Raw genomic sequence first — 24,162 nt, 5'->3', positions numbered from 1 at the left:
ATTGACATATTTATCTAGCACTAAGTCATCACCAATTGAAGCCTTATTGACAGAATTCACATCAACACACATAAGACACTGAAACCACTGGATCTTCTTAGATTCGCTAAGAGTTATATTTACACAGTTGTTATGATACATATTAGAACAAAAATCCCATCTTATCCGATTTACAAGTCCTGAAAGTTTTATGCATTTTTTGAGTGTACACTCCTTGTTGTTTTTCCTCATCTTTACGGTGCAGCGTAAGGGTAAAAACAGAAGTGGACTGGATACAAGGGGATTGAAACTACCCATAATAACATGGTTGAATTTAATAGAAGAAAAAATTTTACATAACTAATTTAAAGAAGAATAAAAAATCTATAAAACTCGCTGAAAAGGAACAATCTCACCCGAGCTCAGAAGGTCCAGTGACGTACCACCAGACTTCCCAAGCCAGAAATTACTTCCCCAGACCAGAGACTCACTTGACAGACCTGTCTCTAAATTCCTTCAAAGCGCGCTCGACAAACAGGCACAATCATCAAATATATCTCATCTATTTAAAAACTTCATCACAACAACTAGGATCAAAGCAAATACTGAAAAACTGGGGATGGTAGTATTTACTACTTTCCTACATATTGAAGAAGAATGCAAAGACAAAAAATTCAGAGAAATTTCTAAAATTTTCCTCACAAGTAAAACTTAATTTTTCCAACCGTAATTTTTTCCAAATTGTTCTTCGAAACATTCATTAGCTGGGTTGACCGAAAGTTCTTCAAAAACTTTCGTGAATGGAAAAAAGCTTGTTCATACGTACAAAAAAAATAGAATTTTATGTTTACAATTTTTGTTCTGACTATTGAAAATGGGGAGAAACTTTGTATTCGGATGTGTTCTAGTTTCGTTTTGCTTTTTGCTTTCCAGGCAAAATCATGTAACACAATTAATGATTACATTGGCTTGAGTGATTTTCTATATTAAAGCCCTTTCAGTCGGGATTTGACAAATTTCCAAAAAAATCCCAGTTTAGAGAAAAACCTGTTTGAAATTTTTTGATTTCTTTTTCTTAATTCGAGCGAATAAAGCAAGCGAGCAGGCTTTTTTGGTTTTTCACGCAAAATCAGCTAGCACAAAAAATCATCGGCATTATAAGAGTGATAAATCATATTAAAACCCTTGGCCCTTTCAGTGGGATTTGAACGACTTTAAAAAATTTCAAACAATGTTTCCCAGTGTCGAGGAAAACCGGGGTGAAATTTTTGCTTTTTCGTCTAATTTCGAGCAAAAGAGCCGGCTTAAATTCGCTAACTTTTGCCTACTTTAAGTCTGAAAACTTTAGTTTACTTAAATGAAGTTACTTTTTGGAGCTTTTAGCGTCATCTTAGGAATCAAAACTTCAAAAGATTGGTTTAAAAAAACTTCGAAAAATTAGAAAAAAAATTTATTTTCTTTTTGTTTTTTTTTTGTTTTTCCTGTTATATGTCTTCAAAAATCTTTTCCTATTTCCATTTTTTACAATGACTGATGAATATGCCTAAGTTCTATTTTTTCGCTCAGATTTCAATATCACACCACGCCAAAAAAGGAAAACAATTTGAAAAAAGAATTTTGTGATGTTTTAAGACTATGGTCGGAACATTCTGCGCCACTTCCACAATAACTGACTACCCTTGTTTTTTCCCTTTGTTCCTGTTTTCTATGCAAATCAGCTAACCCAAAAATCCACTGTAGTGAGTTGAATGGTATAAAATTTTGGAAGCCCTTTCGGTCGTGGTTCGAACAACATCAAGAACCTTCCAAAATATTTTCCCAATGTTGCGAGAAAAGCAGGTTTGAAATTTTTGAATTTTAGTTTCATTTCATACGACGGAGCAACTTTACAATTGATTGTTTTAATAGCTTCAAAGCTTTCAATACCTTAATTTGAGCCTTTAAAATTTAGTTTTACATGAGCGTTACACGAAATTTAGCTTTTTAAAAAATATTTAAGCGCATATGGAATCACATACATCGAAAGTTTTTAGAAAAAACCACAAAAAAAACCTGAAACATTGTTGATTTTTTGTTTTCTAGTCAATTTTCTGCAAAAATTGTTTCCAAGTTGTCTAAATTATTATGACTGTCAAATTTTCCCAAGTTCTAGTTTTGAGTTCAGATCTTTTTTTAGATGCAGAAAAAACTACACTGGTTTGAAAAAAAAAACATTTGTTATTTTTTAAGAATATAATCGGAACATTATGTGCTACTTGCGCAGCACCTGACTATTCTTGCTTACATTTTATTTTCCTTCTTTCTCACCTGTGCAAACATGATTTGAAAAAAATAGTAATGCAGAGCTAGATTTTAAATTGGTGTTACCTCAATGCTGAACCAAAATTGAGGTTTAAAGAAATGTACAGAAATTCTATTATAATTTTTTTCATCAAAAGTTTTAACCTAGCAGTGATGAGTTTCCAGTTTTTTTTGCTGTTTTTACTAGTGTATTTTTGGCTTTTTCACAACAAATTTGTCTCTCTCCTTTTTGAGTGTTGTTTTCTACCTTGAGAGCGAGAACATTTTACATTGCTGCAAATGGTTATAAACAGCGCTTTTAGAATGATCAGGAAACTGCAGAAAAGATTCAATTTGAACCATCTCGACAGCTTTTCGCTAAACCCATGTTTAATCAATCCAGGGTCCACTAAAAGGGTCCACTGCTTACAGAACAAGAAGTTGCGGTGTGGTACAATATCATTAACAACACGATTATTACCACTCACAGATCAAAAAACTTTAAACCAGGCAGCCCTGGAGATATTCCAAGTTATCTGAAAACAAAAATGAGCAAATTAGGGCGATTTTGTATTGTACTAGAAATGGCTCGCTTGATATTGAAGAAGTGCTGAGATTAAAAGACATTTTGAGCATTCCCGGGACCAAGTATTTCCGATCAAACTGGAGAAAAAAGCACGAATCATAGCTGATGAAAGAATATCTGAATTTCTATCATAATATTTCTCTGGAATTGAAATCGCTCAGACTGGTTGTGGAAGAACACACCAAACTACACGGAAAGACAGAATCGAGGAGGAAGAGACCCTCTCAGACAAAGAGAAAGACACTCGCGAAACTTAAGGAGAGAGAGAGAGAGAGCAAGTGGATGGTATTACATTAAATTATAAGTGTTATTTTTTTAATTTTTTTTCTTTGTCCTTGGTGAGGTTTGTTTTTCAAGGCCCGCTAAGTATTGATTTTAAAAATTCCCACGCACCAATTTTACGACGGACTGATTTTTCTGAGTTTTCCTGAAAACTATCGCTGGGCTATCTGAAGAGATGTCTCAATCTAATTATTGTCTTCATGGACATAACTTCTTGAGAAAAGCTTAGAAAACGATATAAAAAAAGTTTTTTCTGCGTTCCGGTTGCCGGAAAACGGTTGTTTTTGAATCAAACGGTTCGTAGAAAAAAAATGATTGGCGAGAAGAACAATAGCGATGAATTGAAGGCGGTAAGAGCGGTAGTCAACAGCGGTTGATGAAAAAATTTGGCCGTTACTTTTGTAGCTCCTAGTACACAGAACAGAATAAATAGAAAAAACTTAAGTGCAAAGAACAAAACCCACAAGAGCAAAATCAATTAACTCACAAAAAGACAAAAAAGATCGTTGAGCAAAGAGTGCTATACGTCAGTAGAAGCTACAGAATGTCTTAATTTGTCATAACTGAAGAAGGAAGAACCAAAAAAATTTTATTATCTGGTATTTTCTACCATAATTGTTCCTCCACTTTTTTTGAGAAACATGTTGGCCAAAACACTTGCCTTAGTTTCGAGCACTCGATAAAAGACAAACGGTTTGATTGTACTACCAATTATTAAATTTGGACCAAAAATATTCTTGGGAATCCAGTTTTCCGGAGTTACAAAAAAAAACAAGTGTTGCCGAAATGAATAAAAAAGGCATTATGACTGATTCGAAAACTATGTCAACTTTAATTCTTAGCTTTTCCACATATTTTTCTGTTTGTTTTTCATTGTTGAAGTAATTTTTGTCAATCATGCATTTTTCCTACAGAAAATCTAGGCGTTCTTAGAGTTTTCTTACAAGATCACGCTCAGAAGAACGGCTAGAACAATCTGTTCAACAATGACGACTGTTTTGACAAACTAGTTGGGAGAACCCCTCAAAATGATTTAGAGTCTGGAAATTTCAACCATATATCCTCCTAAATTTTTTTGAGAAGCAAGTTGATCAATGCAATTGCCTTATTTTTGAGCAGCCGATAATAGACAAAAAGTACTTGATTGTCCTACCCATTTAGTTTTCCGGAGGAACAAAAATAAATTTTGCCTCATTATATATAAAAGACGAGTTATTAGGTAATAAAAACTGCAGTCATTTTTAAGAAATATACAAAAACAAAACACTTCAAAAATTTATGTGTTTTTGTCTATACAATTTTCTGAAAATTAGATTCCAGTCAAAGATATTGGAAAAAAAATAATTTTGCTGACTAAAAATGTTTACGCTGTTTTGCTTGATCACTATCGCGCGTTTGATTTATCATCACACAAAAAAAAAATAAAACTAAATTACTATCTTTTGTTTTTTCAGGACACGCATTATAGTTGAATAGAGATTCAAATTGTTTTTTGATAATTTATTTATACAGAGGTCCTTCGCAACAAAATTTTTTGAAAACTGTCATTTTTTCCCATTGATATTATGAAAAAATTTGAATAGCTTCTTCACATTTTTTTTTGTGTTTGTTTTTAAATTTTTGAAGTCAGTAATTGTCACTTATGCTTGTTACAGTAAATCTAGTTATGTTTAGAGTTTTCTCGCAAGGCCACCATAAAAAAAACACTTAAATTGAAGAAAAAATTGATGACTTTTTCAACAATGACACTTTTTATTGGCAAAATGGATGATAAACACCCCCCCCCCCCCCCCACATATTTTTTTATAATCTGGAAAATTCAGCCAAATATCAATACGAGGCCAAACTGTGCACTGGATAGGTGCAGAATTTTGTGTCTGTATGTTCTTAGATTTCAGAAACAAGTCTTTAAACATGCTAAATTTTGTCGGAACAATAAAAAAAAAGAAAAAACCAAAGAAGAACAACGGGAGCGTCCTTGTTGTGGAATCCGGTTACAATTCACAAAATGCACAGTTTGGCCTCGTAATGATCCTTTTTTTGAGAAGCAAGTTGATCAATGCAGTTGCCTTATTTTTGAGCAGGCAATAATGGACAAAAAATACTTGGTTGTCCTACCCATTAACTAAATTTTGACTATATAATTATTTGGGATTCTACTTTTTCGGACAAAAAAAGAAACAAGTGCTACCCTAATATATAAAAAAGACGAGATAATATGTCATAAAAACTGCTGTTTTTTTCGGAAACATACAAGAAAAACACTTTCATATTATATGTGTTTGTATCTAAAAAAACCAACCCACATTTCTCTCAAATTTAGGTTTCATTCAACGATATTGGACAAAAAGCTATTCTTTTTTTCATAGTCACTACGAATCGAATTTGCTGACTAAAAATTGTTAACGCTGCTTTGCTTGATCTGTATAAATCATTTGAAAGATCAAGAAAACCTAAAACTAAATAATTTCCTTTTGTTTTTTCAAATTCCGCATTATGGTTGATTCGAGATTCGAAGTTTTTTGATACTTCCTTTATATTTAGATCCTTGGCAACAAAAATTTTGAAAAAATTTTGTTAGTTTTCTTTCCATTGTGTTACAAAAATTTTTGAATAGCTTTTTCACATAGTTTTTTGTTTGTTTTTCCACTTTGAAGCAAATTTTTATCAATTAAGTTTTTAAAAGGAAACCTAGGCGTTTTTAGAGTTTCCTCACAAGGCAAGTTCAAAAAAAATGAAAACTAGAAGAAAATTTTTATTCTTATTCTGACTGGTTTGAACTATGATCGACTGGCACGATGTATTCAATTATGACGAATTTATTTTTAAAAGTAGTATACCATTAATTATATCAACCAGAAGTTGGCCATTTTTTTGCAGATTGTTTCAAACTTGATATGCTTTTAATGACTGTTCATCAATAGATTTCAGAGTAATTTGAAATAAATGTCCCAGAGACGAGAGTATTTTTGATGTTCTTTGAATTAGGTTTTTTTGAGGAAATAAGCCAACCAAGCCAATCTACAGTACTTCTTAATCTATTTTTTCGGACAAACATGCTGGTTCCAACTTGAGCTTCAAGTGGCAGAAAATTTAAAATTTGCCCTTGTTGTCAGAACGCCGCAAGATTGACTATACAAGAATGGGATACGCCTCAAATGGCATAATTCCCAAATGGCATAAATTTCAGAAAAAAATTCCCATATGGCTCAAATAGTCTTAACTTTAAAAAATTACAGTAAGATTTTAATTAAATTTAAAATATACTGGAATATTCAGCAGAAAGAAAAAAGTAAATTGGTTTTAAATTTTACAAGTTTTGGCAGATTTCTGAAAGAATCCCAATATTTGTCAATTTCATGCGATTGGGCTCTCTATATTTGAAATGAGCCTAGAGCCGCATTCAGTTTCAGTACAAAAAAAAAACTTTTTGGTAGTAGCTTAGATTTTTTTATATAAGTAATCGTTATAATACAAATTCTAACCCCATTCCTTTTAAAAATTTCAATTTGGCTAAATTTTTAGAATCTGATAGTTCTACTTGAAATAAATGTTGATAAGTGATATGTTATTTGTTTACAAGTGAACAAAATAAGGCGTGAAAACTAACTGGAAAGATCTAACTTTTTCACTCCTCAAAGATTTCTCATATATTTTGAAATTGTTTATGCCATTTGGAAATAATTTGTTTTTATGCCATTTGGGAAGTTACCCAATAAAGTTGTGTGAGTTGCAAAAAAAAGATCTAAAACACTTTCGTATCACAGGGTGACACAAAATTGAGTTCAGAGCAATCACAGCATTTGAAAAGAAAAAGAACAAAGCCATGAAAGAAAATTAAAAGATTCGAAAGAGTCAGTTGTTTTATTACAGCCGCCGGGACAAAATTCTAACCCTTATAAACTATTAACAGTTTTTTCGGTGGCTGGACCAGATACACCTAAATATCGTACCAATTTCAAGTTTGTTTTCATGAGGTTTTTAATCAGATGGATATTAAATTTTTTCGTTTCCGAGAATTTGACCAGAAAACGAAACAGAAAACCACGAAGTTGGTGTACCAAAGAAATTGATTTTTCATTTGTATTCCAAAGCAACCTGGAAAGTAATTTCTCCAAATGGATAGCTTACAGTGAACTGCGGTAATTTAAATTACCTTCGTCGTTGCTGTCATTGCTTTCAGGCCCTGGAAACAATATAGTGTCCCATTTACACTGAGTTTCCGTCTAAATTGAGCAAGGTGTGTTGAGAAATGGTCCGTAATTCAGCCATTCAATCATTAATTCACCGATTCTTTATAAAGCGTAATTCAACCATTTTGAGCAAGATTGGGTGATTTTTCAGGAGTGGCCTGAAAAAAAAGGTAACTTTTGCCAGCGACCTGAAGATGGTATTTTTTCCTAGTTCGATATGATTAAGAAGATTTTCCCCAAGGGAAAGCACCAACATACGAGCAGTTCAGCTCTTCGCGGAGAACCGCTGTTGTGCCCCTGGTCACGATTTACACGCATTTTTTGTGCTATTTGTCTGGGCTATCATGGTGGGCCTCGAACATCCGACCTTTCGATTGAGAAGCGGAGACGTAACAACTTCACCACTTGTAATTACTTACTTTGTTGTTGCTCTCCTTGCTGTTATGACTTGAAGTCAATTTAGCTCCATATAAAGTGTTTCTCCGGCTCTTTTGATAGGCTGAGCTAAGAGTTGATCCAAAATTAAGCCAAATACTATTAAAAAACACAGCATACCCTCCGGCCGAACTTAACGACTCCGGTTATTTAACGCATCTCGTTGATTCTCGGTCATGTTTGGGCAACCATCATGTATCTAAGTAACTCAGTATCTCATAACCAGAGTGTAAAGAGTTTCAATTTCAATCAATTTTTTTCCCACCACAACAGCGTCAAAATTGTCAAGCATTTTTATAGATGAATCCGGCTCCAAAAAAAACCACAGAGGCGAAGTGGAGCTTTGAACTACCTGCAATATCACGCAAATATAAGATTGTAAGTTAGAAGACAGAACAAAAGGAAGTCAAACAAAATTTACTTAAAAAAACATTTACAAAAACAACACACATAAATGAATCAGTAATCAGAAATATTAAGCATGCAGTGCTAGGCCGACAAAAAGTAGTTACACTCACATTGAATCGAAAACAAACTTGTGTTCATCAAAGAAATATTGAAAATTTAAGCTCCCGAATGAAATACACAAAAATATTTAAATCTATTTTGTCTTAAAACGATGCAAAATTAAGCCAATTAGTCGATAAACTTTAAGCACACATATTTGAGCCTAAAAATTTTTTACGCAAAACAAACAAAAAAATCACTCACAGTCTATTTTGCAAACAAGAATTAGTAAAGATTTTTTGCTGCAAGTAGTTTATTTCTAGTAACTTTTTTTAAAAATTTTGTAATTTGATTTCTGATATATACTAAGCAATCGCGATATTGCTCTAATAGATCGCGCTGAATGCATAATTTTTTGGTCGGCAAAAATTGCACAGGAATTTGTTGTTATCGCTAAATTGCACAAAAATTCTCAGTTATTTAAAGCCGTGGCAAATCTGTAGAAGTTGCATAAGAGTTTCTACGGACCTGCAAACTCAATTGTTCTTGCGACAACCATAATTTTCTCATTTTTTTTCAATGATCACAAATCCAGTCGTGCGCCGCAACCTGGATCGTTTCATCTCAAAAATAATTTGCCAGGGTAAAAAATTAAATAAATAATATTTATAACAATAACAATTGCCTTAGTTTGAAAGCTTCAATCAAAGCTTCTTGTAGGCCAAAAAATTTACCATATTTTTTATGATTCGCTTTTGGAGTTTTAATTTTTTCTTCAAAAATTACGAAATTTTGTTTTCAATTTGTATTTTTTTCACCATTTCGAAATTTTGCTGTCAGTTTTCATGATTATTTTTGCTGAATTATTGAGTTTTTCTTGTACAGTAGATGGCCAATATTGTTGGCTGGAAGGAATTAAACTATAAAGTAGGGTACGTTTCTTCGAGGAAAAATTAAAGCGAGTCAAGCCTATTGGCTGTGACCAAGATTCTAAAAAAATCAAAAATCAAAGTTTATTTTTCGTTTTATAATTTAAATTAGACAAAATTCGATGAGAGGCTGACCTTACAATTGACTCTACTACAATATTAATTTTGAAGTTATTTAATTTATAGTTACTGCTCTTTATTGCTCGTTTCACCTAATTGAATTGTCTTTTTAAGAAAAGTATCAGAAAATTAGTTTTATTGAATATCTTTTTTGATTTTTTTATTAAATTTGTCTTTTTACGGACATTTGGTGCTATTTGCACAGCAACCGGATATTTTTGTTTTCGTTCTGAAGTGCTTTCTACGGTGCTGATTCAAATTGTCCGGACAAAATGAATAAGACATGAAATTAAAAACGCGTATCTCTAAAATTGCGTTAACTTTAAGAACAAAATGATTAAGACAAAATTTGCATAAAATTCAGTATTAATAATAATACCCCAAATAATACCTCAAAATGGTTAATTTTTTGGCTTTTTCAGTCAATCAATAATTACGCCAAACTACTAGGTCGATCACTGACATAATTATATAAAGTGAGCCTCTTACAGAGCCCAGCAAAACTTAACGAGGGTGTATTCTCCGAAAACATTGAGTAAATTGTTTAAAAATTGATTCTAACTAAAAAATTTTCTACGCTTTTTTTCTATGCTTTCTGGCTTCTCTCATTTTTCTACGCTTTTTGTCTATCAAACAAAAATACATTAATTTATAAAATGTTTTGGTGAGTATACTCGTTTAGTCTTCCACAGATTTACACATATCAAAGAGAGCCTCTTACGTAGCCAAACATACTTTTAAAAAATATTATCTTCAAAACATTGTATAAATTAATTTATTTTTGTCTGTAGAAATAAAAAGTTTTGGCGAAACTTTTGCATGACTGAAAAAGTCAAAAATGATTTATTTTGAGGGTAAAATTTTGGGCCCGAATTTAGCAAAGCAAACTGTATCATTTTAATTCTGCTGAAAATATGAGCAATTTTTGTCACACCACTTCCTACCCAAAGTCAACCCAATTTGAGAAAAACGCATTTTAAATTTGTAGTTTTATGTGTTTTGTCCTGATAAAAAAAATCAACCTTATATAATACCAACATTACTAAAAAAAAAAGAAGTTGAAATCACAAATTTTCAATAGTTATCTGTGACAATAATCTCTGCTCCGATATTTTAAAAACAATTTCAAGAAGATATCAAATTTACCAAAAAAATCTTGTGTACTTTGCTTAACGACAAGTTTTTAGAGTCAAAGTCCTAAAATTTTGGCAACTAAATACCAGAAGAATGCCATCCATGACACAGTAATTTAACTTCAGTTCATTTTTCCGACTTGAAGACTAGAACTGAATGCTATCCTTTTTTTCTTTTACTTCAAGCGGATTGAGCTGTTAACAATTAATATCAATGATAATTTTAACACTGGAGACCAAATTCTCAATCTGCTCTTTCATGTTCTGTGGATAATCACGCGTAAACTAAGCAAACACTATTTCAGAGGACGGCCATTGAGCTGAAAAAAAGTTGCCAGAATAAAACTGCTATCAATGTCTTTTTATAAAGTTACAGAAGAATGCAAAGACAAAACAAAAATTTTTTTCCAAAAATAAGATCAAAAGTATTTTAAATTTACAAGAGCAAAAAATCTGAAAAAAAAGGTAACTTTTGCCAGCGACCTGAAGATGGTATTTTTTCCTAGTTCGATATGATTAAGAAGATTTTCCCCAAGGGAAAGCACCAACATACGAGCAGTTCAGCTCTTCGCGGAGAACCGCTGTTGTGCCCCTGGTCACGATTTACACGCATTTTTTGTGCTATTTGTCTGGGCTATCATGGTGGGCCTCGAACATCCGACCTTTCGATTGAGAAGCGGAGACGTAACAACTTCACCACTTGTAATTACTTACTTTGTTGTTGCTCTCCTTGCTGTTATGACTTGAAGTCAATTTAGCTCCATATAAAGTGTTTCTCCGGCTCTTTTGATAGGCTGAGCTAAGAGTTGATCCAAAATTAAGCCAAATACTATTAAAAAACACAGCATACCCTCCGGCCGAACTTAACGACTCCGGTTATTTAACGCATCTCGTTGATTCTCGGTCATGTTTGGGCAACCATCATGTATCTAAGTAACTCAGTATCTCATAACCAGAGTGTAAAGAGTTTCAATTTCAATCAATTTTTTTCCCACCACAACAGCGTCAAAATTGTCAAGCATTTTTATAGATGAATCCGGCTCCAAAAAAAACCACAGAGGCGAAGTGGAGCTTTGAACTACCTGCAATATCACGCAAATATAAGATTGTAAGTTAGAAGACAGAACAAAAGGAAGTCAAACAAAATTTACTTAAAAAAACATTTACAAAAACAACACACATAAATGAATCAGTAATCAGAAATATTAAGCATGCAGTGCTAGGCCGACAAAAAGTAGTTACACTCACATTGAATCGAAAACAAACTTGTGTTCATCAAAGAAATATTGAAAATTTAAGCTCCCGAATGAAATACACAAAAATATTTAAATCTATTTTGTCTTAAAACGATGCAAAATTAAGCCAATTAGTCGATAAACTTTAAGCACACATATTTGAGCCTAAAAATTTTTTACGCAAAACAAACAAAAAAATCACTCACAGTCTATTTTGCAAACAAGAATTAGTAAAGATTTTTTGCTGCAAGTAGTTTATTTCTAGTAACTTTTTTTAAAAATTTTGTAATTTGATTTCTGATATATACTAAGCAATCGCGATATTGCTCTAATAGATCGCGCTGAATGCATAATTTTTTGGTCGGCAAAAATTGCACAGGAATTTGTTGTTATCGCTAAATTGCACAAAAATTCTCAGTTATTTAAAGCCGTGGCAAATCTGTAGAAGTTGCATAAGAGTTTCTACGGACCTGCAAACTCAATTGTTCTTGCGACAACCATAATTTTCTCATTTTTTTTCAATGATCACAAATCCAGTCGTGCGCCGCAACCTGGATCGTTTCATCTCAAAAATAATTTGCCAGGGTAAAAAATTAAATAAATAATATTTATAACAATAACAATTGCCTTAGTTTGAAAGCTTCAATCAAAGCTTCTTGTAGGCCAAAAAATTTACCATATTTTTTATGATTCGCTTTTGGAGTTTTAATTTTTTCTTCAAAAATTACGAAATTTTGTTTTCAATTTGTATTTTTTTCACCATTTCGAAATTTTGCTGTCAGTTTTCATGATTATTTTTGCTGAATTATTGAGTTTTTCTTGTACAGTAGATGGCCAATATTGTTGGCTGGAAGGAATTAAACTATAAAGTAGGGTACGTTTCTTCGAGGAAAAATTAAAGCGAGTCAAGCCTATTGGCTGTGACCAAGATTCTAAAAAAATCAAAAATCAAAGTTTATTTTTCGTTTTATAATTTAAATTAGACAAAATTCGATGAGAGGCTGACCTTACAATTGACTCTACTACAATATTAATTTTGAAGTTATTTAATTTATAGTTACTGCTCTTTATTGCTCGTTTCACCTAATTGAATTGTCTTTTTAAGAAAAGTATCAGAAAATTAGTTTTATTGAATATCTTTTTTGATTTTTTTATTAAATTTGTCTTTTTACGGACATTTGGTGCTATTTGCACAGCAACCGGATATTTTTGTTTTCGTTCTGAAGTGCTTTCTACGGTGCTGATTCAAATTGTCCGGACAAAATGAATAAGACATGAAATTAAAAACGCGTATCTCTAAAATTGCGTTAACTTTAAGAACAAAATGATTAAGACAAAATTTGCATAAAATTCAGTATTAATAATAATACCCCAAATAATACCTCAAAATGGTTAATTTTTTGGCTTTTTCAGTCAATCAATAATTACGCCAAACTACTAGGTCGATCACTGACATAATTATATAAAGTGAGCCTCTTACAGAGCCCAGCAAAACTTAACGAGGGTGTATTCTCCGAAAACATTGAGTAAATTGTTTAAAAATTGATTCTAACTAAAAAATTTTCTACGCTTTTTTTCTATGCTTTCTGGCTTCTCTCATTTTTCTACGCTTTTTGTCTATCAAACAAAAATACATTAATTTATAAAATGTTTTGGTGAGTATACTCGTTTAGTCTTCCACAGATTTACACATATCAAAGAGAGCCTCTTACGTAGCCAAACATACTTTTAAAAAATATTATCTTCAAAACATTGTATAAATTAATTTATTTTTGTCTGTAGAAATAAAAAGTTTTGGCGAAACTTTTGCATGACTGAAAAAGTCAAAAATGATTTATTTTGAGGGTAAAATTTTGGGCCCGAATTTAGCAAAGCAAACTGTATCATTTTAATTCTGCTGAAAATATGAGCAATTTTTGTCACACCACTTCCTACCCAAAGTCAACCCAATTTGAGAAAAACGCATTTTAAATTTGTAGTTTTATGTGTTTTGTCCTGATAAAAAAAATCAACCTTATATAATACCAACATTACTAAAAAAAAAAGAAGTTGAAATCACAAATTTTCAATAGTTATCTGTGACAATAATCTCTGCTCCGATATTTTAAAAACAATTTCAAGAAGATATCAAATTTACCAAAAAAATCTTGTGTACTTTGCTTAACGACAAGTTTTTAGAGTCAAAGTCCTAAAATTTTGGCAACTAAATACCAGAAGAATGCCATCCATGACACAGTAATTTAACTTCAGTTCATTTTTCCGACTTGAAGACTAGAACTGAATGCTATCCTTTTTTTCTTTTACTTCAAGCGGATTGAGCTGTTAACAATTAATATCAATGATAATTTTAACACTGGAGACCAAATTCTCAATCTGCTCTTTCATGTTCTGTGGATAATCACGCGTAAACTAAGCAAACACTATTTCAGAGGACGGCCATTGAGCTGAAAAAAAGTTGCCAGAATAAAACTGCTATCAATGTCTTTTTATAAAGTTACAGAAGAATGCAAAGACAAAACAAAAATTTTTTTCCAAAAATAAGATCAAAAGTATTTTAAATTTACAAGAGCAAAAAATCTTGGAATGCAATTACCTGCACATAAACAGAGCACATCAAAAAGAATTTAAATTCTTACATAATGCTTAAATCAGAGGCACAATCGGTGCTGCGACAACTAAGCTGAAAAAAAATGAAGATTTGTCACCAAACAATTAAAAAAAAACAGGTTCTAGCCGGATTTGAACCACGGAGCTTTTATATGAAAGCTGAGTTGTTTAATGATTCAACTAATTCTGTCAAACTAGTTCTTAACCTGAAAAAGTCTATTTTCACTTTTTTAACGCTGTACCTTTTGCCTTCCAGGCATGATCTCCGCTAGGCTAAAAAACCTCTAACTCGTCTAATTTTTGAAAGATAATTTGCATATTGTGTAGTCATGAAGATCCTCTAACAGAAACCAAATTCTCTTGTTTAATGAAGTGTTTTGATTTCACTTCTATTACCGCATGGGATGTTTGAAGTTATATTCGGTAACAGAAGTAAGCTTGATGTACTCGTCATTTTTATGTCATCATTAAAATAAAAAAAACATCCATCGCATTCTTAAATATGCTGTTTGAATTGTTTCCATATTTTCTTTTCATTAATTCCAATTAAATTTTAAAATCACAACGCTCAAGTTAGGTTGCAGAGCAAACATACAAATGGCGATAAAGCTCGTCTAGTTACTTAACAATACAATTGGTAGCTTTGCTAATCAACCCAAGTTTGACAGAGCAAACAAAACTTACCAACTCACATGGTCAAATTCATAAGTTACCATGGCAAACTGCGAGATATCTTGTATTAATAACTAACATTCAAACAGCGATTACTGCAGTATTCAGTAGCTAGTTCTCAAATTCCATTAAATGTTCGAATGAAAGCTTAGACCAATTTGAATTGTAAAATTTGCGATAAAATTTGACTAATTTGTGATACCAACTGTCGCATTGAATTAATCGTTTTGAGCTGAGGGTGAAATTGAAATTATCACAAGATGGTGGTGAGCATCATTTTCGACGTGATCACCGGGTCGAAGCAGGGCAACGACGGAGACTTCAACGACCGGCTCAACCACCGCTATTCGGCCATTGTGCTCGCATTCTGTGCCATATTCGCTATGTCCACCCAGTTGATAGGTCAGAATACAAAAAGCTTATAAAAAAATCCGCATCCACAATTAAGTGGAAAAAGATTTGATCTTCTATCATATGTATGAAAACTAGCGCATTCAAACTGGGAAGTTAAATTGTCGCAAAAAAATAACGAAAACGGACATGTTTCAAGGGAGGATTTTGTCAAGAAAAAGGACTGGTCGACAAATTTAAATCAAATACAAGTGCCCTCTTAAGACAGAAACAATGACCCAAACATTTTTGCGATGTAGATTGATTGATTCGAAATGACAATTGTCACTTTTTGGATACTTTTGAAGATCCCTCCGTCCGTTAAGTTGACTTTAAAAATATAAACGCTTTACCGTAAAAGTGCCGGTCAGACAATATGTATTACCTTCACTCAGTCCCCCTTCAATCCTCCGAGGGGAGAGCTGCGTACTCTTCCGCTCCCCTAACTCTAAAAATCCAGGAACATTTCACTATAATGAGTTACAACACACCATTCACAAAACGTCTAACCTATAAGAATTTTCATACAAAAAAAATTGCTGAATATGGTCAAAAATATTCAAACTTCCTCCCATCGCTGATAAAATTAATGCACAGCACACTCATCTTAAGACTTAAAAAATAAATGATTTGAATAATTTGAATTCATATCTAAATTATTTTATAATTACTTCATTTTATTCTATTTAATTGCGAAAATTCCAATTCTTACAGCTTGAACTTCAGCACAAAAGCCTTGGAATTGTGAATTCATAAAATTTGGGGTCATGTATTTGATCAGAGTTTCAGTTTTTTATACAAGTTGTCAATATCATCCAGATAGTTCCTCTTCGTAATGGTCGTACAAGCTAATGCTCCAGTAACTATAGCTGGCACAAAACCGCAGCACCAGGTATCTTGACCTGTGACATACAAGCCTCCGATTTCAGTTTTGAACCTTCCTATTCGAGAAAACTCTTCTGAATATCTGTTCATCCCGTGACTCATCCCATAAATCTCCCCGTTATTCGCATTCAAGTAAAAATTACTTGTAACTGGCGTTCCCATTTCAAAAACTTCCACTTTATCTTCTAATTGTGGGAAACTTTTCAAAACCCTCTGCCAAATTTTTCGGCCCAATGCTTCTTTTAAACTCATGTACTGATCGCCCCGTTTAGTAGTCGGCTTGTCATTCCACATCTCAAACCAGGAGTACGGGCATAAAGTGATTACAGTACATGTGCTAGTAGGCGTCTCTTGATTTGCGTCGAACGATCGATCTTTAGCTGAGGGGAAACTAACATAAACAAATGGTAAGCTCAAATTATCCACTGCATTCCAAGGGTCTTTTTCACCAATCCAGGTTTCGTAAAGTTCCTCGAAGTTCAAGCTATCAAACATCCATGAATTGTAAGCCGATAACCCTAACTCTTCACTGGTGGCATTGTTTGACAAATTCTGTCTATATTTGGACATATTTTAGGCACAATTTCTTTAGGAGGCATCAGTTTTACGAAAGTGTTGTGAAACCCAGCAGATGAAATGACTATTTTGGCATTCACAGATATTGCTTCCTTGCCCGCTATTAATACATTGACACCTTTGCAGACTAATTTTCCGCTCGGCGTTCTGTCCAAAATGAAACTGTCTACGTTCGATCGGACGCAACACTTTCCGCCATATTTTAAAATTCCCTTCACAAGATGATACGGAATGATTGAGGGTCCGTGCTTGGGATAAAATCCTCCTGATTTCACATAATGATCAGCAACTGTTATGTTAAGGAACAGACTGAGATACTTCGAAGGCAATGCTAGGGTTCCGTAAATGTACTCGACACAGGCTAGAACCTCTGGATTATCTGATATTTCATAAAGCACTTCTTTGGAAGTTTTGCGGAAATAGTAGAGCCAAGATGACAGAGATTTGGCCATCGGAAGTTTCGACATGCGTTTAACTACAAACTCCGGAGCAACTTTCATAAATCCGAATGCAAAAGCCGCATCTTTTGCACCCGTCATAATTTCTTGTAATTTGTCGAAAACTTTTTCATTTCCGGGAAACTGTTCATTTAATTTTTGCTTCCACTTTTCATATCCAGCATAAATATCTATAGTTTTAAACAGTTTCTCGTCATCAGGATTGCCGATTTCAATTTTATCGAATCTTTCATCCATGGGGTACCACGTGATTTGACCTTCTGTCAACTGGTCCAGCAGTTGGCAAAAGTTTTCATCACCTTTCATATCGCCAACATAATGCAATCCGGTGTCAAACTCAAACCTTCCTTTTTTAAACGTATGACAACCGCCTCCCAGTTTCGTATGCTGCTCGAATAACAAGACTTTATACCCGTGTCTAGACATAAGCGATGCTGCTACTAAGGCACTTGTTCCTCCCCCTATTAAAATGACATCTGGCTTGATTGAATGCAGTTCAGCTTTGGTTGCAACCGGGGGACTTAAGATGGCGGCCTTATCAGAGGGAACTTTATTGTCGTCCCCCATCGGTTTACGTTGGTCTTCGGTCAGAATGTTGTTCTTGATTCCGATCACGCCATCTAACTTGTTTGTGTAGAAAAGCAGGAGAGGCGTGAATATAATTAAGTTCAAAACAACCCAAAAGAGCACTTCAAGAATGAACCAGAAAAAGGCAGAGTCCATTGAACATCTGAAAAGCGACAACAAAATTAAAAACATCAACCACTGCATTTGACCACTCAACTTCAAAACAACGACGATACTCATCATAATAGCTTCGAGCCAATAATTTCGAACCAATTGAAGATAGATAGATTGGATTTATCTTTCGCAGAAGAGATACCACCCTGATAATAAATAATTGAACTGTGCAAAAAGAACATACTTCGGACATAACTAACTTGCCCTTACTCACAGAATCACTGCTCCAAAATAAACTCAATTAAATCGGGAAAACTTACCCTAATTTAAAACCAAATGACCTGTTATTCCAGGGAGTCCGTTGAACTGCTGGGCACCTGGTAACTTCCACCCCGGCTGGGTGATGTATGCTGACAACGTGTGCTTCGTAAATAAGACCTACTACATCGCAGACGAGGATCACGTGACCCTAGCGAGGAAGGAGGGGGACACTGTGTATGTGGAGTTCTACCAGTGGTACCCTGTCATTCTCGTTCTCATGGGGGTGCTGTTCTACGCGCCTCAAATGTTCTGGACTGGCATGCTCGGCTCTTACGGTAAGTTTGACTTTTCAACTATTTATTTGGACGGCAAGTTTCTCAAAAAATCATTTATATGAGAGCTTAAAAAGATCACTTTCTGAAATACGCAAAAATCGAAAACACGCCCCTGCTTCAATATCTGACTTTAATCTATAAAAACGGTTAGATTTTTTGGGCTAGAAGTTTTTTGTGGGTTAAATCAAAATGGGTGATAAATCGCCTCGGCCAAACTGCATCCCTAAAAGTTTCCTGTCACATCAATTGGATCCGGGTAACTCAGCGTTATCGTCCGCGTCGGGAGTAGAAAACCTCTACTTACTTTGATCGGATCCCTTCAACTATCCCTCCCACTCCCTTCCCCTATGGTAACAAAACGCAGCCCCTATCGAAAACAAGTTCAAGAGTTAAGCTAATGAAAATTTTGTACCGAGTTACGAACCATCCCCCTTCCACCTGGACAAGGGGAATAGTTAAAGAGATGAATTTCATCTGTCATGTTTTCATTTGTCAAAATGAGTTTCATTTTACTCATTTTTCAACACAGAGATCGACATGAACAAAATGGTGAACACAGTCGACAATTGTGAGCTGATCATGAAGCCAGAAGATCGGAAGAACTCCCTCATGGATCTGGCCGGGTTTCTGGATAAACATCTGGAAGCCAAAAAACGACTCTCCGACATAAATAAGAAGAACGGTACAATTGCAACAAATATAAAACCACCTAAAATATAATACTTTTCTCCGTTCAATAATTTGTCTATTTTAGTCAACATTGTGAGCAAGGCTTTATTCAAATGCAGAGACAAGTAAGTCAATATTATATGCTAAAATTTGCTAGTAAGGAAGCAAACAGCAATTAACCAACTGAATATTGGGAAAACGTTACTAATTGAAAGCATTTCCAGGATAACTTGGCACATCTCAAACAACAACAGCAATTAACATTTAAATACTTCATGTTGCAAAACATTTCCATTTTATTTTTTTTTGGTGCCAAAGCAATTGTTTCATGGTTTTAAATCATAAAGTGCAAACACAAACTCACTCACGGAACCTTGAAAAATTGCTAATACTAAGTCTTAAATGATGCAGCTATAGATGCTTTTAAATTGACAATGCTATGCAGCAAAAACGCCATCAAACGTCAATAAAACTAGTGCTAAGAGCGAAGTTGAACCTCCGACCAGTAGATAAGGCACTTCACGTCTTTCCATTTTTTTCCAAGGACTCTCACCGATCGACAGAGACTAGCCACAGATAAAGCAGACAGCCGATGCTGTGAAATTTACAAAGCTACATATCATGATTATAGCGAAATTGCCATCAAAAGAGATTTTTTAATTGCGAGTTAGGTTGTCTCAAGCCAAAAAAATTGCAGATGTAATAATTCTGTGCACCTTATTCGACATAGTTGCAAATTCTACAGAAAAATTTCGCACACAAAGTAGTAAAGTTCCGAATTCTTATTTTAATTTTACAAAAAAACTAAAACTCGTTCAAAAAAACAAAAGTAGAAAGACCCCGAATGTTCCGACTGCCCCGTAATCGGCATTGAATAGTTATAGGTAAAAAACATATTCAAAAACTTAAAACTTAGACAATATCAAACATTAAGCTTGAAAAAGTGTGTAATACGAAAGTAATCCGACCAATTAGCTTGCCTCAAGTCAATTTGGAAAATTTCTGTGATGCGGGATAATTCGCCACGCATAAATCGCGTTATGTCTTCAGCATCATAAATAAAACCTTAACAGAGCGCCTAAGATGATTATTGCAGTTAACTCTTAAATTACAGGGACTCCGGGGCGAGCATGGGTACGTACTACTTGATTGTGAAAATAGCCATGGTAGTGAACGTAGTCGTGCAGATCTACGGACTCAACTGGATCATCGGTCCAGGCACCTGGAAGTGGGGCTTCGAGGTCCTGGGATGTATTCTCAGTGGGCAGCAATGGACCGACACTTGGAGATTCCCGATGACCGCTTTCTGTGACTTCCAGCGTCACGAAGCCATGGGTACTTTTTACACATACAAAAGCCATCAATATCATGACTTAATATCAGAAAAGAAGGTTCAAGAACCAATTCACATTGATTTTAAGCTCAATGCTTACAGATGAAAAAATATTATCGAAAAACTTCAACACTTAAAGTTGCGCTCGCTCTATAACTTGAAAAAATCGATTTTTTTTATTATTGATTGATTCTAAATTTAGTCTTAATTGAGCTCCTTGAAATATCTCGGTCCCAATGCACTGTTTCAGGAACTCGACACCAGGAGACTGTGCAGTGTGTGTTGGGAGTGAATCTCTACAACGAGAAGATATTTCTCTTCGTCTGGTGTTGGCTGTACTTCATGCTGGTGATGAACCTCATGTCTGTGTTCAACTGGATCAGCACTCTATTCGCCAGCAACAGCCGATTCCGGTAGGAACCACTGTGCTAGAGCTAATTCTTAAACTAATCTATTTCAAATGTTCGAGCTCTTCACTTAAACGAGTCTCATAAAAACGTACTTTTTCTAAGGATTCACCCTTTTTTACTCCCCTTCTTAATTAAAACCAATCAAGTATATTACTTGGTTTTTTTTCCAGAAAACTAATAAGTCTAATTAATGTAGTGATAAGTTTCACACAGAGGCGAAGCAGAGCTTCGCATGACTTGCCTCACAATACCAACATAAAAAAGAAAAGATTTCGAAAGAAAAACGCTAGAAAAAACGTATTATTTGAAAAATTTGAATATTAAATTAGCAACAAAACGAATCTTTTGAGGAAACAAAGCCGACAATCTTTGAGCAGACACAATAGAAGCCCAAAAAAATTATTGCATTTCAAAAATTAAAAACTTTCAAGTCCCCCTGAAACTACATTAAACAATACTTACACTTACAAGTTCACTGAAAGTTGTTTGATAAACAAGAAAAATCAGTATCTGCAATAAGGGAACTAAGCCGACAACCCTAGAGCAGCCACAAGTTGGTCCATAAGAAAAACATAAATAAAATAGATTTATAAAAATTTTCAAGTCCCCCTGAAACTACCTAGAACAACAATTGCTCTTGCAAGCACAATGAAATTTTCTTACAGCACAAGAAAATTGTGTGATGTGACAACCAAACAAACAATATTAGAGCAGACACCAGTTGAGCCAAAAAAAACATATGTTGTATTCGATTTTTAGAATTTTTTAAACTACATTGAACAACAACAGAAGTTGCCTAGAGCACGAGCCAAACCTGTGATGTGGCAACTGAGCTAACTTCAGCAGACAAGCGGAAATCCGACAACATAATTTTTACTGGAAAAAATCAATTGCATTCAAAATGATTTTAAAAAATGTCCCGCCGGGACTCAACCCCGAACATTAGGGTTCAAATGCGACTGTTACCTCCAGGCCAAGTAAACATGAACCTGAAAGTTCTTACGCTTCAACAATAAAACAAATAAGATAAGCAAGTAAGATTTGGAAAATTTGTTTACGGGAAAAAAAGTCTACACTTGTGGGCAAAATTAAGCGCAAAGTTAAGACATTTTGTCTCCAAAATGCCTGTTTTCAAGGATAATTTCGGAGAGCATTCACTGAGGAAAAAAAAACAAAATTTTTTGCATAGACCGAGAAAAAATTGATCAGAGCTGCTCTCCGTAAAATTATTATATCTCGGGTTTAAGGACTCACTAGCTGTTTCCAGTTTTTCCCATCTGCATTAAGTTTTACATCGGAGTGAACTCTTGGACGAACAAACGGAGGAATAAAATATTCACGCGATGTGAAAAATTCGATGTGAGTTAGAATTGTTCATAGTGAAAACTTTACTAAAGTCAGCTGTTTTTTACAATTTCACGCGTTTTAAAAAAAAATAGTACACTTGGTAAAAAATGGTAAAGTACACTTGATAAAGTCGAATTTTCAAACCTTGAAAGAACTGGTAAGTCCTTGAAACCAAGATATAATAATTTTATGCAGCTCTGATCATTCTCTCGGTCTATGCAAAAAATGAAAACAGGCATTTTAGAGAAAAAACCTGAATTTGCGTTTAATTTTGTCCTCTACTGTAGTCCCTTCCCGATAAGAAGACAGTTGCTTTCGCAAGAGTAATGAGAATTAAGACGGTATATTGATTGTAAGGTGATAAGTCGATTACGGTAAAAAACAAAGTAGAGTACAAGATTGCAACACATTAGCTGATCGCAATTGTAATAATTCACACAAAGGCGAAGCTGCGCTTCGCAAACATTAGCGAGAGCACGACAAACAGCAGCTCTATAAAGTGCATAAGAAAAAGTAGAAATAAGCCTTGTATTAGTAAAATTTGGCTACTTATCGGATTCGATCTGCAACATGAGATTATGACTGTCACGCACTAACCACAGCCACGGACCCTTAATAAATGACAAACATTAGCCACAAATAAAGCAAAGAACAGATGGTTATGAAATTTCCAAAGCTACAGATCGTGATTATAGCAAAAGTGCCACCAAACAAAAGAACACTTTTATTTGCGAGTTAAGTTAGAAAAAATGAAGATTCGTACTAATACACTAACGCTCGCTGCTCTGAAAAGCAATAACTATATTGGATACCGCCAATTTTAATTACTGAATTGGTTTTGACAATATAATGGTTTATTTTTTGAATCGCCTGTTTTTCAGAGCTCTAAATTTGAGCAAAATTGAATCATTTCTAACTTGGAATAAATTTTAAAGGAGTTGACATTTCGCAAATTTTCAAAGCACAAGCCTTAAAAGAAAGGCGGATGAAGTACATCCATTAGATTGGAGAGTGCAATTGGAAAATTTCCAAAAACATATTCGGTTTCGTTCAATTCTCCAGATGGATTGAGAAGCACATTCTGATGGGAAACAGGACCAAGGGACCAGATCAGGTCACCTACATTCAAGAGAACGAAGAGAACCGTCGAGCACTGTGGGCATTTGTGATGAGCTTCCTCAAACCCGATGGGGTCTTCATGCTGAGGTTAATTTTGTTAATTGCATGTTAAAATTAATTTGAAAAATGATACAACGATTGCATATCTTAAAATGCAATATCAATTGCAATGCTATCGAGAGGGGGACAAATAAAGGCACGACGAATGAAATTAGTCCCCCTAGTCCTTATATTAGTCTCTAGAAGTTGTAATCTTATTTCTATTTATATTTTCAACTTTCGTATAAAAGTGCTGAAGGAAGAAAACAATCTAACTTATCTAAACAGAAATTTGATTTCAGATTGATTGCGGCGAATACAACTTCGATCAACATGACCGATTTGATATGCAATCTCTGGCATCTTTACACCAGGAAAGATCGAGTGAAAGAGAGGTTCCCAAAGCTCCCGAATATAACATCAATGGAGGAACACACGAAGACTAAGTAAAAACCTGAGCATCAGGAATTAGATGCTTAAACTAACTGAGAGGAAGACGTAGTTTTTATAAAGACAAAAAGTTTGGTCTGACATATTTATAACATTTCACTGAAATTTAAAGACTTGATTTTCATACGACTTTTCTTACACAGTTAAAGCTCGTGTCGCACCACTTGAGACACAAAATGAATGACTACAATTTATTTAAAAAAAGATTCGATTACTTCGCAACATTGAACTTATAACCAAAGTTCATTGATTATATAGCAAAAACTTTCCTCACGAATTAAGAAAAAATATCACTTGTGTACCCAAATTTA

General features: G+C 34.1%; 2 protein-coding genes across 4 annotated transcripts in view; one reads left to right on the top strand and one right to left on the bottom strand.

The window, feature by feature from the left end:
• Positions 1–24,162, bottom strand: part of LOC134842433 (very-long-chain (3R)-3-hydroxyacyl-CoA dehydratase hpo-8-like) — a 491,300-nt gene that overhangs the window by 56,190 nt on the left and 410,948 nt on the right. The window lies entirely within an intron of this gene.
• On the top strand, positions 14,950–23,977 carry LOC134842457 (innexin unc-9-like). Its single transcript, XM_063858804.1, has 8 exons — positions 14,950–15,300; positions 18,242–18,484; positions 19,014–19,166; positions 19,239–19,278; positions 20,268–20,488; positions 20,737–20,899; positions 23,306–23,449; positions 23,704–23,977. The coding sequence occupies exons 1-8, from the start codon at positions 15,159–15,161 to the stop codon at positions 23,849–23,851; spliced, it is 1,254 nt and encodes a 417-aa protein (XP_063714874.1). The 5' UTR covers positions 14,950–15,158; the 3' UTR covers positions 23,852–23,977.

The sequence above is a fragment of the Symsagittifera roscoffensis genome, chromosome 3 (assembly GCF_963678635.1).
Source record: "Symsagittifera roscoffensis chromosome 3, txSymRosc1.1, whole genome shotgun sequence".
Classification (NCBI taxonomy): Eukaryota; Metazoa; Xenacoelomorpha; order Acoela; family Convolutidae; genus Symsagittifera; species Symsagittifera roscoffensis.
Note: the sequence above shows the minus strand (reverse complement) of the source record. Positions and strands in the feature narration are given on the sequence as shown.